This window comes from Caretta caretta, chromosome 2 (genome assembly GCF_965140235.1).
Source record: "Caretta caretta isolate rCarCar2 chromosome 2, rCarCar1.hap1, whole genome shotgun sequence".
In the NCBI taxonomy this organism is placed as follows: Eukaryota; Metazoa; Chordata; order Testudines; family Cheloniidae; genus Caretta; species Caretta caretta.
Window position 1 is genome coordinate 39,750,474 of NC_134207.1, and position 16,408 is coordinate 39,766,881.

At 39.5% G+C, this 16,408-nt stretch overlaps 1 protein-coding gene across 6 annotated transcripts in view; it reads right to left on the reverse strand.

Annotated features, from left to right (window-relative positions):
- VPS13B (vacuolar protein sorting 13 homolog B) overlaps positions 1 to 16,408 on the reverse strand; it is a 940,751-nt gene that overhangs the window by 310,879 nt on the left and 613,464 nt on the right. For 5 of the 6 annotated variants that reach the window (XM_048841327.2, XM_048841328.2, XM_048841325.2 and 2 more), the window contains 3 exons: positions 9,822 to 9,993; positions 4,841 to 4,955; positions 2,668 to 2,809 (listed from right to left, as the gene is read on the reverse strand). In XM_048841327.2, coding sequence (XP_048697284.2) covers positions 2,668 to 2,809; positions 4,841 to 4,955; positions 9,822 to 9,993 — 429 coding nt within the window. Of the gene's footprint in view, positions 1 to 2,667; positions 2,810 to 3,398; positions 3,466 to 4,840; positions 4,956 to 9,821; positions 9,994 to 16,408 lie in introns of all 6 variants that reach the window. The other variant, XM_048841329.2, reaches the window with a different exon arrangement.

Sequence of the window (16,408 nt, forward strand, 5' to 3'; positions counted from 1 at the left end):
CCATTACCCCTTCTTCATTTTAGAGAGTTTATTATCGCTTTCATTCCCTCTGTGGGCCCAACCATCACTCTGTACCAGCGATGGCAAGATAACTTTATACTTCAAATTTCTTCTGCAGAACACCCGTAAAACTAACTACCACACCCTATACACTAAATAATTCATCTCAATACTAAAAAAAACCTTTCAAAATTTATTACATTATTCTTCAGAAATTTGCAAGATTTCTTTACACAGAGGGAAAGATTTTCTAAGGCACATTTGGAAGTTAGATGCCTAACTCCCATTGGCTGTCAGAGTGTATTAGGCTCCTGACATCTGTACCTTTGAAAAATCTCCTCCAGTATCTAGATTAAACATTCATTTCTGACTGAAAATTGACCTTGAGTGAGCTACTGCAAAAGTTGAGAATTTTAAAATAAACTAATAAAACAAATTAAATAATTTTAACAATAAAGGAAAGCAAATAAAATCAAATTGGTTTTGACATAATATTATATATCATTATGATAATAGTGTTTAATCACTCAAGCATAAGTATAGCAACTGCATTTTGTAAACACAGTAGATGCTTCTTTCAACATTTTCAGATTTTATTTATTCAGAATCAATAATTAATGTATTTAAAATTTTTATAAATGTAAGCACTAACTTCTTACATAAATGTAATTAGTATTTGTAATGCTGAGAAGCTGAAAGATCATATGATTAAGTGAATTGTAACCAATTAGTAAGTTAGCTTTCACTCTTATTAGAACAAATTTGAACAACTAGAATAAGTAAAAGAATGATGGACATATTCATGACAGAAAATAAATCAAATGGAACAGAACTTCCACTAACACAGAAATATTTCATATAATCTGTCATACCACTAAAGATAAAGGGTCCGTGCTGTAACCTGCTCAGGTGTCTACTCCCATTAACTTCAAAAAATACAATCATACAATGATTGTATTTTTATTAATTTTTAAAATTTTTCATTTCTGTGAATATTAGAGACTGAATACATAAGGCTTGTCTACATCAGGAAAAAGCCCACACTAGCTACTCTGTTCTAACTCCCCTCGTGGACATTTGTACGGCACACTAAGAGTTTCTTTGTGCATATTGGCTTAATACACTTCAGAAGCGTACTAAGCAAAACTGCCTGAAAGCACTCTTAGGCTACGATTACACTTACGGCGGCATGCAGAGTACAAATATTGCATGTCCTCCCAGCACAGGTATAAATTTCAGTGTGGATGGTTAAGCACTGCTTAGGTGAGTAAGGACACACCAGAACCTTAAGGTATGTACCCTACGTGGCTTTCCACATGCCCAAGCAGTGCCTCCCATCTCTATACTGCTATTTTTAGCAGTGTACTGTCCCACTGCCAGAACCTTTTCCTGCTGCCTCCCTCCTGCCAGAGCCTTTCCCTGCTCTGTGTAGCTACGCACTGCAGTGTGAATGCAACCTGCTTTTTACTGAGAAGTGTCACTACATGTACCCTAAACACCACCAAAAGTGTAGACATGTGTAGTGCGCAGTAAGGCACCCCAATACTTCTGGGTTTTGTGGGTCTGTCCGCTTTAACCCACAAAATCCCTGTCCTGGTTGAAGCAGCTTCTATCCCACAGGGCTCGCCGGGCTCAGCTCCCTGCTCCAGGAGTTACGACTGGGCCCCTGGCATCGCAGTATTGCTCAGGTTTGGCCTGGCCCCCCTCATGGTGGTGAGGCCAGGCCAAATTTGTGTGAGCCTGTGCGACAAGTTACAACATCACTTACTCAAATTTGGCCTGGCCACCTCAGCTTCAGGGGAGTAGGGCCAAACCTGAGCAGCACTGCGACCCCATGTACCAGGAGCCAGGTAGCAATGCTCGAAGTAGGGAGCCTAGCCAAGCCTAACAGGCATCCAGGTTAGCACATTTTGGCCCTTTATGCTTTTTTTGGTATTACTTCTAGGCCACTTTAAGTTTTGTGCTTGCTCATGACTATTAATCCAATAGGAAAAAGGTCATGCAAGAGAAACAGTTAAGTAACTTGTATTACTTGCTGGCTGAGACTACTGTAATGTTCTGAGACTTTCAAGGAATTGTGACCATATGAACGGTTTTCTGTAATTATTGTATATATTGTAAATAATATATGTGAATAAATTAGTTTAAGGCATAGCTCAGTTACATAAAGTAATTAAAGGCACTGAGAATATCATTACAGCCACCACAAACAAGATACAATATACAATACTGGCTTTTGCGCACACATTTGGGCCTCAATCCAGCAAACACTTCCATACATGCTTATCTTTAAAGTATTTGAGCAGTCCCACTGATTTCAATGGGACTACTCACATGCCTAGGTTTACGCATGTGCTTAAGTACATCGTGCGATCAGGATCTTAGTTACTTTAAATGAGGCATTCTAGCTTTGCCACTTTACCAAATAGCAGTGGTGTAGATTTCAGAGGAAACAAAAGACACTGCTTCCCAGGCCCAAGCAAAGGAATTTGACAATTGTTGCCAGAGAACAAAAAGGGAGTAAAACAAGATAATAAATATATTCAGTACAGAGACAATATAAATGACAAATAATGGGAAGAAACTAATGACATTTGAGATATTTTTTCTCCTACTTGTGTTTGTTAATGGAAGTTCTGTACTATAAGTTTTAAAAGGATTTCTTACAGGAGGAAAGAAGCCAGAGAAATTACTGAAAGGGTCCTGCTTGCTGACGGGTCGAACCAACAAGGTACGTCTGTTCAGCTTGTCAGTACAGGAAAGGAATACACCTCCGTATTGCCCCAGAGACCAACAGTCTTCCCCAAGGCTTGAGGTGATGCACAGAGAAGAGGAAAAAGACAAAAACAAAACAAAACAAAACAAAAACCATAAGCCAAAAAAATGTAGAATTTTAAATTATGCTGAAATTTGCATAGCTCTGCACAGCTGTGAGACATAGCATGTGTCACACACACCTTCTGAAATGCCCAAATTCAAGGAAATCAAAAGAAAAACTGGTGTGAAAAATATAAATTTGAAAAACTGTAATTTATGGGAAAGGACAACCCAATCAAGAGGTCATGGAATTAAAATCTAATAGAATTCTGCACACAAAACAGACTTACCACTTGATTTTCTCGGAATTAAAAATTCAGCAAAAAGCTTTATTAGCATGGAAGAGGATGATTACAAGAACAAAAAAATTGAGAAAGGAAAACAGTATCCAATTACATTTCAAATTTAGAGTACTTGTTCATAAGCACAAAATTGGTTATGAAGTGGGAAAATTATGTTTTGTATTATAATTCTTGCAATCATTCTTCTGAACATGTCTGAGAACAAAGAAAAATTATATTGTTTAAGTTTTAGAACAGAGTTATTTTGTTAAGCATCTTATTCCACTACAAAAATCTCACCACAAGTTTTTCTTTGCATTGTAGAAATATTCCTTCAGAATGTCCTGACTGCCAGCCTTCCCCTGGCCTGGAAAACAGAATGTTCACCTTATCTGTTCTCTGCATTTGGTTTGAGTCCACAGAATTTAGTCATATATAGAGTGTACTTTGAACAGTTTATGAATTGAAACTAGATTTGACAATGCAATTATGTTAAATGGAGTAACTTAATAACCTGATAAAACTTAAGCAAAGAAAAAACACTACTAAGTTGGAAGGAAGCTCTGGAGAGTTTGAAGCTTCAGACTATTCAGAACAAAGAACCTCTCAAGCCTTTCACAGAACCTGTGGAAAAAGTAACTTGTTAATAGTATGAGGGCTTGGTGTATACTGTTATATCTAAAAGCATCATGGTATAAACTGCAACAGAAGTTTCGAGAAATAAAATGTAAGGTTTGATTAATAATTGTTACAATACGTTCAAACAAATATATATTTCTAATTCAGAGAAAAGAAAGAAAATTCAGAATGGATCTACTTTTCATACACACCCTGTAGTGTTTGTTCATTGTACTAAGTCTCAAATGAATTGATAACTGAATTAAGGACAGAATGAGAGGTTTACACTGAATTTCCTTCCGATTGTTCTCATGGGAGACTTTCAAAAATGCCTACGGGATTTAGGAGTACAAGTCTCTCTAAGTCAGTAGGACTTGTGCTCCTAAATCCCTTAGGCACTTTTGAAACATCTCACCCTAATAACAAATTTTTAAATATTTTAATGGATTATTTGTTGATTCTTCTCCCAGGGAAAGACACTAGAGAATTGTCCCATTTTCTCTTAATTACCATCTCCCACATACCTCCACAGATTCTGCTTCATGACAACTCACCATTCAGCTGATGAAGACTATATGTGTCTCCCTCAGAGCTTGTCAAAGCTACTCTACTTATTAGACTAGCACCTGCTACAATGGTAATGAACTCAGTTCCCTGCATTACAGTGCAGCTACTCCACAACAACAAAAACATCTCTTTTATTAGAAATTTCCTTCTGATGTCTTAAAAATAAACAACTTATCAAGCAGGAGACATAAAAAAACTAGACATTTACTATTTGGTAGAGTAAAACTAATCACAGTACAGTATTTGAGGCATTTTCCATTGTAAGCATTTGGACAACTCATTTAGTTCAACAAATACCAATTTTAATGGTGCCACACACAAAATGTATTTCTCCCAAAAGACTGAAATGGCTTATGTATACCTTGTTTGCAAGCAAGTCTAATTCTGGGAAATTCTGATTATCAGTGTTTACTGTTTAAAAAAAAGTATAGTTATGGCTTATTTCACTATATTCCACAATGATTTTTTAATTATAAGTCAAATGATAATTCTGTCAATGAAAAAACTGCTTTCTTTTTTCAGAATGGAATTAATATAGCATGACTTCCAGGAATTACCTGTTTCTGTAGTGGTCAATGTTGAAGCTCTCTATTTTACATTTGACTTTGGTGTATACATCTTGCACATCTACTGAGGCGCTGAGATCTTCTAATTCACTGACAACACAAATTTCTGCAATAACCAGTGATAATTAAAATTAACATCTGTGAATTACAATCTCTAAGCTAGTGTTATAAATAAAACACTGTTCATACACTAGAAACGTGCCTGGGTCACCACAATTTGTATTTGGATCTCTAATTCCCACCCTGCAAAGTTCAGGGCTTTTCACGTAGTGAATTTTTGTTCAAACATCTCATAGACAGAAGTCAGTCACAAAACACAGATGCAGATCCAGAATCCAAATCTCTCTTAAAAATGCTGAGACTGTTTTGGTTTGGGCTCAACTCTGCTGTAAAGCATACAACAGAAAGATAAAATGTCAAAAGAACTCAGAATGGAAAAATACCAATTAATCTGATGCTACAGTGATGAATGCAGTATAAAAACCTGGATAGATTAGATAATTTGAGGCAGACCAGAGTTTAGCAGCTGTCAAAGATGTTTTGCAATCTGAATAGCCACTTCCAATGACTACAAGATGGATAACATCTCTTACCAAATCCTCCACATTTTGCTTAAATAGAAGTCAGCTATGAAATACGAATAGTTTTCTCAGAGCAACCTGTCTTTCCTAGTTGTGATAATGCTGCTCCACTTAAACTGTTACAAAGATCAAGTTAATATTTGTCACTTTAGGTGTCCATTAGATATAACAGTTCGGTGGAAAAATAGCATGTGACCATGTAATTAAAGATTATCATAAGATACATGCGCAAAACTGGGTGAATTAAGGCTGCACAGGTAACTTTAATTTTGGGATTTCCTAATTGTTGAGTGCTTGACTTTGTAACCAATTTTAAAGTTCTTTTAACATTGTTTCTGTGTGTAATTATTTATATGCACAATAAATATACATGGCTTTTTACATCTAACATTTGCAGGATAGGAATTTACAATCTAAGATCCACGAGAAGAGAGACAAATATGACTAATAAATACAATAACTCCTCCTCACTTACTACTAAATAGACTCCTCAGATTATGTAATAAAAATGGGCAAATGACATTAAAAAGGGACAGAAATTAGACTGAGACTCTGATTCTTATTAAAACATAAAAGCAACATTAATGTTTACAAAGTAGAGTTGAGAAATTAAACCTGAGACAGTTGGTGTCAAATTTTTAAGTCATTTTTGTGCCTTGCTTGCTCTCACTGTATTTTCCAAATGGACAGCATCACAGTAAGTCACTGAAAGTAGTGATGGGTTATTTTACTTCTCAACTTTAGAAAAGAATAGCACATTATTAAGTAAAGAATGCTTCCAGATTTCAGTATGTTACTGCACAATTATGGTTATTAAATGAACCTAGAAAAATGTACTGTTTTGAACTACTGTATTGAAACAACAGTACATCTTCCCTTCAAAATTTAGGGGAAAAAATGAATACAGGATTTTTGTTCCGTACATTTTGACTTGAAAATCAATTAAAAAGAATCAGGGCCATTTACTGCTCTTGATCCATGTGAACTGCTAATGTTGACATCAATGGCAATTCTGTGGACACAGAGTAGTATACAGCTTTCTCTATAGCCTAAGCCCTGGTCTACACTGGGGTGGGAGAGTGGTGGCGGGAATTGATCTAAATTATGCAACTTCAGCTACTTGAATAACGTAGCTGAAGTCGACGTACTTAGATCGACTTACTGTTGTGTCTTCACCGCGGTGAGTCGACTGCTGCCACTCCCCCGTTAACTCCACCCGTTAACTCTCGCAGCGGTGGAGTACAAGAGTCGATTTATTGCATCTAGACTAGATGCGATAAATTGATCCCTGCTGGATCAATCGCTGCCCGCCAATCTGGCGGGTAGTGTAGACATACCCTTATATACCATTAAACAGGCTAGATCGGGGTGGGCAAACTTCTTGGTCTAAGGGCCACATGTAGGTATGGAAATTGTATGGTGGGCCATGAATGCTCACGAAATTGGGGGTTGGAGGGCGAGAGGGCTCCAGCTGGAGGTGGGGGCTCTGGGGTGGAGCTGGGGATGAGGGGTTGGGGGTGCAGGAGGATGTTCCAGGCTGGGACAAACGGCGGGAGGGGTATCATGCTGGGGCAGGGGGTTGGCATGGAAGAGGTTCAGGGGGGCAGGCTCTGGGCAGCGCTTACCTCAAGCAGCTCCCAGAAACAGCGGCACGTCCCCCATCCGGCTCCTATACGGAGGTGGGACCAGGTGGCTCTGCGCGCTGCCCTGTCTGCAGGCACCGCCTCTTCAGCTCCCACTGGCTGCAGTTCCCAGCCCATGGGAGTTGCAGGGGCAATGGTTGGGGCGAGGGCAGCATGTGGAGCCCTCTGGCTGCCCCTACATGTAGGAGCCGGAGTGGGGACATGCCCTTGCTTCTGGGAGCTGTGTGGAGTGGGGCAAGACCCCAAACCCACTCCCCGGCTGGAGCACCAGAGCGGGACAAGCCCCAGACCCCGCTTCCTGGCAGGAGCTCGAGGGCCGGATTAAAACGTCTGGATGGCCAGATGTGTCCCCCAGGCCGTAGTTTGCCCACCACTGGGCTTGAGATACTCAAATTAAACAACAGCACAAAAGACACTTGATTTAGAGATGTAAGAGCATGACTGAGAGCTAGGAATTCTTGAGCAATAATCCCAGCTCTGGCAGAAACAATATTTTTAGGGCTTGGACAAGTCAGCTAACCTCTTTGCTCTGGTATCTTCATTTATAAAAAGTGTACATAATAATACTTACCTAACAACCATCATGGTGATGGGGGTAATTTAGATAATATCAGTTGAAAATGCTTTTCATTTTTGAAGTGTTTTACAAGTGCCAAGTTGTTTTTATCATCCTCATCATCATGTCTACTGAATTTTCAGATTTGTTTCCTGTTAAGTTTCTGCTGTCAAATGTTCTGCTACATTTCTTTGTAAATTAACTTTAATCAGATAGATTAATTTCTTCATTTTCTAAAACAGGGTGCCAGTACATTTTGTTAACAAGGATGTCAAGTGTGCATCCTAAGAAAAATATGTACTTAAATTCATACAATAACAAGTGATTGACAAAATCTACCTGATGAGTTATTTATAAATCTTATTAGTGCAAAAGTTATATTTTCCAAATAAAAAAGTTAGTAAGAAAAGTGAATTGTGTACCACCTACCATTAAATCATATTTCTATTTTCAACATAAAGTAAACTGAAACAAATTAAATTCCTTCTTATTTTTAAAATATTATAGATATTGTGTTAAATTTATGTCTGTGATGCATGGTTAGAAACGGTTAAACATTCTGCAAAATAAATAACCCTCAAAAGACATGTGGGGAGATGATGTTTGTGGTTTTGTGTATTTACATATGAGTGAGTAGGGTGGACAATGTAATCAACAGTCTCTGTCTATGCTGTATTCTTATAGTTCAGAGATCAAAAGAACATTCTAGCATTTAAACGAATTGTAAACACAGGATATCTTGGTATTCATCTCTCCTTGAAATGTACTGTGAATAGTGGAGGAACACGCAAATTGCCTTATGTTAATTCTATAGCTAAGTATCAGTGATGGACCATCTTCAAAGTCATCCTAATTACCTTTTGTTCCCTGAGGAAATCCCAACTTGTCAAAGAGGACATGAAATTGTATAAAAGATCTTTGGGCCCTGATTCTGTCATCTCAGATCTGCTCAGGCTTCATCAGGGTAAGTCTGAGTTGCAAGACTGAGGTCCCAGTTATGCTGATACGCCCTGAATATGATATTTGGACATTGGACTATAACTGATGAACTATTCTGAAAGATCTCTTTGCAGCTACGAAGCTCAGCATCTCTGCTATGAATGTGCACCTAAATGAACTGAACTCATGTCTGTATGTATACTGCTCTTTTAACTATATTCTCTCTCTGTTGTTTTTTAATAAATTTAGTTTAGTTAATAAGAATTGGCTGTAGTGTGTATTTGGGTAAGATCTGAAACATTCACGAACCTGGGAGATAATGTGTCTGATCCTTCGCGATTGGTAGAACCTTTTCTTTTATATGATAAAATAAGATTTACAGAAATGTTCATCATATTTCATGTGGGTTCCCGGAAGGAGGCCTGAGGTTGGATCACTTTAAGGGAACTGTGTGGTTTGGACTTCTGAGTAACCAGTAAGGTAACAAAGAAGCTGTTTTACGCTGTCTTGGTAAATCTAAGTGGAATAGCCACCAGTTTTATGGGGATTTGTCTTCCCCATTCTTTGCAGTTCACCATAATTGACTGATCTTAGCTGGCCCTCACTGGGACCCCAGTCACAATGCCATTTAAAAATTGTGTTGATTTTTAAATGTTGATAGAAAAATGCAAAATTGTATTTAGTGGCATACAGTTGGGCACATACCATCACCAGAAAAACTTACTAAAATGTGCACACTGCTGATGCACAAACTTTTGTCCTTTATCATTTAAAATGACTAACAAACTTTTAATTCAGATTTAGTATAGTCCTATTTCTTTTGAGGATGAGCCATGTGCCAAATTAAATTTTAACAGCCACCTGTTTCTGAAGTCTCTGAGTGGGAAAAACAAGAGAATAACTTCATATGAGGAAAAAATATACTGTTTTTCATACTTGCATAACTCCAAAGAAGTGAACAAATTGTCTTCAAACTTAAAAATCACTTTGTGGTCTAAGACTAAGCTGCAAAATTGCCTTTGCAATGCTCCCAATCTCTGCCAATCCAGGTGCAAAGGACAATGCTGAAGTCTGATCCCATGCATGACAGCATATTGCAGTATGCTAAAACACTGGACAAACACGTGCATCTTTTTTATAACTATCAGAGTTTTCATTTCATGAATACTTGCTTTAAATAGCAATTGGTTTTATCTTAAAATAACTACACACTTAAAGTACTAAATTAAAATAGATAATTCTATGTACCATACCTGTGCCTTTACTTCCAGGATCTGGTGCAAACAGCTTTATAGTAATTTTTGGCAACATCCATTGCATCCACAAGCTAACACGTCCACTTGATATTCCAATGTTACTTGTTGTTTGTTCCAAGGTAATAGAGTCTGAGAATGGAGAATCATCACCACCTTGTACAGAATCAGCCTAGAAAAAGAGAAATACTAACTGAAAAGGCGCAGTGACCACCCAGATTATGTAATAATTTAGAAATATCTCACATGACTGTCTTAAAATACTATAACAGGTCATATCCATATACTGTATATAATATGCTTATATACTGATAGTTTGTAAACCACCTTCCAGTGTGGCACTAAATTAGTATTGCGTCACTCTACTGAGTAGCACAGTTAATAAACAATAACACCTGTGCTCCTAGCGCTTACACAATAAGAATTATCTTCAGAGAAATATATGCTTTCTTCATTAACCAGTACTATTCAATTAGTTAGCAACACTATAAGAAACATGGTCAAATCTACACAACTTCATACAATATGATGGATTTTTTTCAAGACAAAATATCAGTTAATTTTTTAAAAAATATTTACTTTTTAAAATGCAAAAGCACCACAGAATATGGAAGCATTGGTAACAACTCCATAATTAAGGGTGCATTGAGATTTGCTCTTAACAGAGAATTGATATTCCTGTCTTTCATCTCTTTGGACTGAAATTAGTCTCTAAATTTGGGTCAATAATTCTCCACAGGACAACTGAATTTTCTATGTATTTTCTGGACAAAGTCTTCGTTAAATTTGCAAGGGGAAAATTATACATAAGACACCCTCTCCTTTTGAATTTTTCTATTTTCATCACCCCTCTGAAGGTTCTTCTAGCTGAACTACTATGGACCGCCAAACTTCACACACACACATTCTGATAATGTCTTGGACATTAAGCCATTTTTGAACATTCAAAATTAGACACATAAAAGTTAGTCCCCCTATTCAGGGAAACCTAATGGAGTTTTGCCCAGATTATATGATGAAACTGTTAAGTTCTAGCATTTGCTTCCATTTTACAAACTCTGCTAGCCTGCCTCATTACCTCTTCTCTTCACAAAAACCCTGGTGGATCAGGGCTGGCCAACAGGGAGCTCTGGGGTGGATGTGGGAAAGATAGTGTATTTGTGCATAATAGAGGGTGAAATCTGGTCTTTGTGAAGGGAAGAGAGGTTTGATTAGGTCTATGAGGCAGTAGAGGAAGAAGAGATGTGAGAGTGGGGCTGTCCTTTGCAGTGGGGGCTGAAGGAGTGGATCCCAATATGTATGCACATGCAGATGGAGTTCCCCCATTGCACTTCTGTCTGCTGCCATGAGGCAGCCAAGGCAGCATTGCCTTGGGCATCTATGGTTCCTCACACTGCCATAACAGATGTACTGGGAGACTCACGGAAGCAGAACCATGAGTAACTTGAATATATCAGTATTTTTGCACTGCTGCCATGGGGAAGACCACATAGCTGGTCAGAATGGCAGACGCAGTGACATTTGTGGGCAATGTCAGCAAATGTGTCCAACTGACATGACCAATCTATAGATTAAGACTGTTGCACTCTGGACTTTTATCCTGGAACTTTTAGAAAAGCCAAAAATACTTAACTCAAAGTCATGCTAAAGAGAAAACAATTAACGTGGAGAACCTTGTTTTGAGGACTGTTGATAACTTCTGAGACTGTGTTCAAAGATGATTTGTCTACAATAGTGGTTCTCAAACTTTTGTACTGGTGACCCCTTTCACATAGCAAACCTCAGAGTGCAACCCCCCCTTATAAATTAAAAACACTTTTAAATATATTTAACACCATTATAAATTATGGAGGCAAAGTGGTGTTTGGGGTGGAGGCTGACAGGTCATGACCCCCCATGTAATAACCTCATGACCCCCTGAGGGGTCCCAACCCCGAATTTGAGAACCCCTGGTTTACAAGATAAGATTGTTTGGGTTAAAACACTACTGGAAATAAATGCCATAACAAACTGGGTAGCTTTCCATGGACTATACAGTTATAAAAATTGCATGTATTTCCTCAGCTTGTGGTTGATTTTATTTCACTGGAGTTTCAATGCCTATTCTCTCCTTTGCTTTTCTTAAAATTTTTTTTTTAAGCTGTGGGTTTAATCGGTACAAAACTTATTGGATGTCAGGCCATGTGTTTTTTTAGGTTTAACAACATCCCTTAATGTCTTTGCCTGCTTGGCTGATGCTTTCTTAGCTGGTTCCTGCCAACAAGAAAGAAGAGGAAATTTCAACCAACAAACTAGACCTCACCTCTGATCACCTTCCAGCCTTATCTTCAATGGAGCATGGGACTTTGTCTGCCTAAGGAAATATTCAGCTTCAACTAACATCACAAAAATCCATCCATATCTGACAGTACAAGAGCCTATTCCCCCCCCCCGCCTTTTCCTTCCTCTTCTCTGGTTGCCGCCCTATTAATATTTCCATCGCTCATGAAGAAAACTTGTTACCTGCAATATTCTTGCACATTTAAGTGATTTCATTTGTCTTTTTGTAACATGTATATATAATGTCTGGCACAATATGGGATCCTTGACTGTGGCTTCTAGAATCTACAACAGTACAAACAGATAATACTAACAACCATGTGTGATTATGAAGGAGTCAAAGCCTTAAAGCATTGGACAGACCACTAACAGTTTTATTACTGTGGAAGGGTGCACACACTATCTAATTAACTCATAACCAGCACTACTTTGATGGTTATGGAGGACAGAAGTGTTAAGTAAGAGTTTTCTCCTTTTTCTTCCCCATGGCATGGGTTATCTCCCTAATATGAAACAAAGGCAGTAAGAATATACTTGTTTTGTTTTGTATTTGCTCCTCAAAATGCTGGCTGAGAGCATAACGAGTTTCTTGTTTGGTCTGTCCTTATGATAAAAGTGCTCACCTCTGGGAAGTATTTATCTTCTGTTGCATCAGCAAACTCTGTTCCTTCCCTAAAACTGTAACGGCTTGACAGACAAGGGCACAAAGATGCGTGCTCTCTGAGAAAGAGCAAAACAAATGAAAGCCACACTGAAAAACCTGTTTGGATGATGGTTGATCAGACAGAGGGGAGCTTCTGTTCTAGACTGACCCATACAATTTCCCCCTTCTATATGAAGCATAGGACATAGGCCAAGAACCTACTCTCTCCCTATGAGATTTTGGAGGAGTATCCTAATATTCACGTGCTCCACTAAAATCAATTCCTAGATTCAGACAGGAGTGTTGCTTCTCCAAACAGCAGTTCTCATGAGCCTCAGACTAATCCCCCTGTTCTTTTCCTTACTTCTATACCCCTCTCCACACGAGGGACCTGCCCCTCTTGATCCACCAGTTTGGAAACCTGACTAAGAGGAAAAGCTTTTTGCAAACTTGCTTGAAAAATCCATTGCCATTAATTTTAACACGTGAAAGTGCAGAGACTTCCATTTCAAAATGCATTATAAAATCTCAGCTAGATGCAGATGTAACCAGACAGCACAGAAAATAGTGGGGCAAATCTTTCTCTTCCCAGTTGTGTGTGTGTGTGTGTGCATGTTTGCTGCTGTTGTTTTTTAACAAGCATCAAGTTCTCACTGTGAACAAGAGATAGCTGTCAGTTTTGCCAGTGAATCTGAGACCAAAACAGACACAGTGTTTCCAATTCTTGCAATATTTGGTGCTTTTCTTAAGGCCTCAGCTTCTGAAGTCAACTGATCATATAAGATACTCAGAGCTGTCATTAAAATAAAGTTAGTTTCCAACTTTTATGGTGTCACAGGCTGTCCCTTCACCTACCCTGTGAGTAGCTGCCTAGCCTGTTCTTGTGGTCTCTTAGCCACAAACACATGCAGACTGTTTCCCTTTCACCATATGTGCTTTTTAATTTTCAGTTTCAAAGCATAACAGATGGAATCACAGGTATATAGCAGGACGAATATGTTCACACAGCTTTCTCTCCTACCCACAGTTCACTCTCTGAGCCCTTCTCTTTACTTCTCAATTCTTCACCAATATATCCTCCCAACCACAGAGCCAATTCCTTCATTAATCCACCAATTGCCACACAAGTCTCTGTAATCCCCAACAGAAACTGGTTAATGGACTTCAATTTAGTCTGCAGTCTTCCCAGTGCTGCAGCAACCTCAGTCACCAGGGTGCTACAGATAGCACCCTGTCTCATATGGTTGTGGAGAAAGGTTTGAAAATGTGACTTACGTGTATTTTAAAGGCAGAAAAACCAAAAGGGAAATTAAAAGAACCACAATTTTTTGACAGGTTTCAGAGTAGCAGCCGTGTTAGTCTGTATTTTCAAAAAGAAAAGGAGTACTTGTGGCACTTCAGAGACTAACACATTTATTTGAGCATAAGCTTTCATGAGCTACAGCTCACTTCATCAGATGCATTCAGTGGAAAATACAGTGGTTGACAAGAACGTCTGCGGAACAGTGGAGGGTTGGGGGGAAATAGTTTTACTTTGTGGAATGACACATCCACTCCCAGTCTTTATTCAAGCCTAAATTAATTGTATCCAGTTTGCAAATTAATTCCAATTCAGCAGTCTCTCATTGGAGTCTGTTTCTGAAGTTTTTTTGTTGAAGAATTGCAACTTTTAGGTCTGTAATCGAGTGACCAAAGAGATTGAAGTGTTCTCCGACTGGTTTTTGAATGTTATAATTCTTGACGTCTAATTTGTGTCCATTTATTCTTTTACGTAGAGACTGTCCAGTTTGACCAATGTACATGGCCGAGGGGCATTGCTGGCACATGATGGTATATATCACATTGGTAGATGTGCAGGTGAACGAGCCTCTGATAGTGTGGCTGATGTGATTAGGCCCTATGATGGTGTCCCCTGAATAGATATGTGGACACAGTTGGCAACGGATAGGTTCCTGGGTTAGTGGTTCTGTTGTGTGGTGTGCGGTTGCTGGTGAGTATTTGCTTCAGGTTGGGGGGCTGTCTGTAAGCAAGGACTGGCCTGTCTCCCAGGAGTGATGGGTCATCCTTCAGGATAGGTTGTAGATCCTTGATGATGCGTTGGAGAGGTTTTAGCTGGCGGCTGAAGGTGATGGCTAGTGACGTTCTGTTATTTTCTTTGTTGGCCCTGTCCTGTAGTAGGTGACTTCTGGGTACTCTTCTGGCTTTGTCAATCTGTTTCTTCACTTCAGCAGGTGGGTATTGTAGTTGTAAGAATGCTTGACAGAGATCTTGTAGGTGTTTGTCTCTGTCTGAGGGCAAATGCCAGGATGGTGTTTTCAGGAAGATCACCGATAGATTGTAGTTTCCTCATGAAGTAAGTGGTGTCTCGAAGATAGCGGGGAGTGCTGGTAGCATAGGGCCTGAGGAGGGAGTCTACATAGCCAGACAATCCTGCTGTCAGGGTGCCAATGCCTGAGATGATGGGGTGTCCAGGATTTCCAGGTTTATGGATCTTGGGTTGCAGATAGAATACCCCAGGTCGGGGTTCCAGGGGTGTGTCTGTGCGGATTTGTTCCTGTGCTTTTTCAGGGAGTTTCTTGAGCAAATGGTGTAGTTTCTTTTGGTAACCCTCAGTGGGATCAGAGGGTAATGGCTTGTAGAAAGTGGTGTTGGAGAACAACCTAGTAGCCTCTTGTTCATATTCCGACCTATTTATGATGACGACAGCACCTCCTTTGTCAGCCTTTTTGATTATGGTGTCAGAGTTGTTTCTGAGGCTGTGGATGGCATCGTGTTCTGCACGGCTGATGTTATAGGGCAAATGACGCTGCTTTTCCACAATTTCAGCCCGTGCATGTCGGCGGAAGCACTCTATGTAGAAGTCCAGTCTGTTGTTTCGACCTTCAGGCGGAGTCCATCCAGAATCAGCGGCACTGCTATCGGTACCCGCATGGCCCCACAGTATGCCAATATTTTTATGGCTGACTTAGAACAATGCTTCCTCAGCTCTCGTCCCCTAATGCCCCTACTCTACTTGCGCTACATTAATGACATCTTCATCCCACCATCAACCTCAGCCTGGACCAGTCCACACAAGAGATCCACTTCCTGGACACTATGGTGCTAATAAGTGATGGTCACATAAACACCACCCTATACCGGAAACCTACTGACCGCTATTCCTACCTACATGCCTCCAGCTTTCATCCAGACCACACCACACGATCCATTGTCTAGAGCCAAGCTCCACGATACAACCGCATTAGCTCCCACCCCTCAGACAGAGACAAACACCTACAAGATCTCTATCAAGCATTCTTACAACTACAATACCCACCTGCTGAAGTGAAGAAACAGATTGACAAAGCCAGAAGAGTACCCAGAAGTCACCTACTACAGGACAGGGCCAACAAAGAAAATAACAGAACGTCACTAGCCATCACCTTCAGCTGCCAGCTAAAACCTCTCCAATGCATCATCAAGGATCTACAACCTATCCTGAAGGATGACCCATCACTCTCACAGATCTTGGGAGACAGGTCAGTCCTTGCTTACAGACAGCCCCCAACCTGAAGCAAATACTCACCAGCAACCACACACCACACAACAGAACCACTAACCCAGGAACCTATCCTTGCAACAAAGC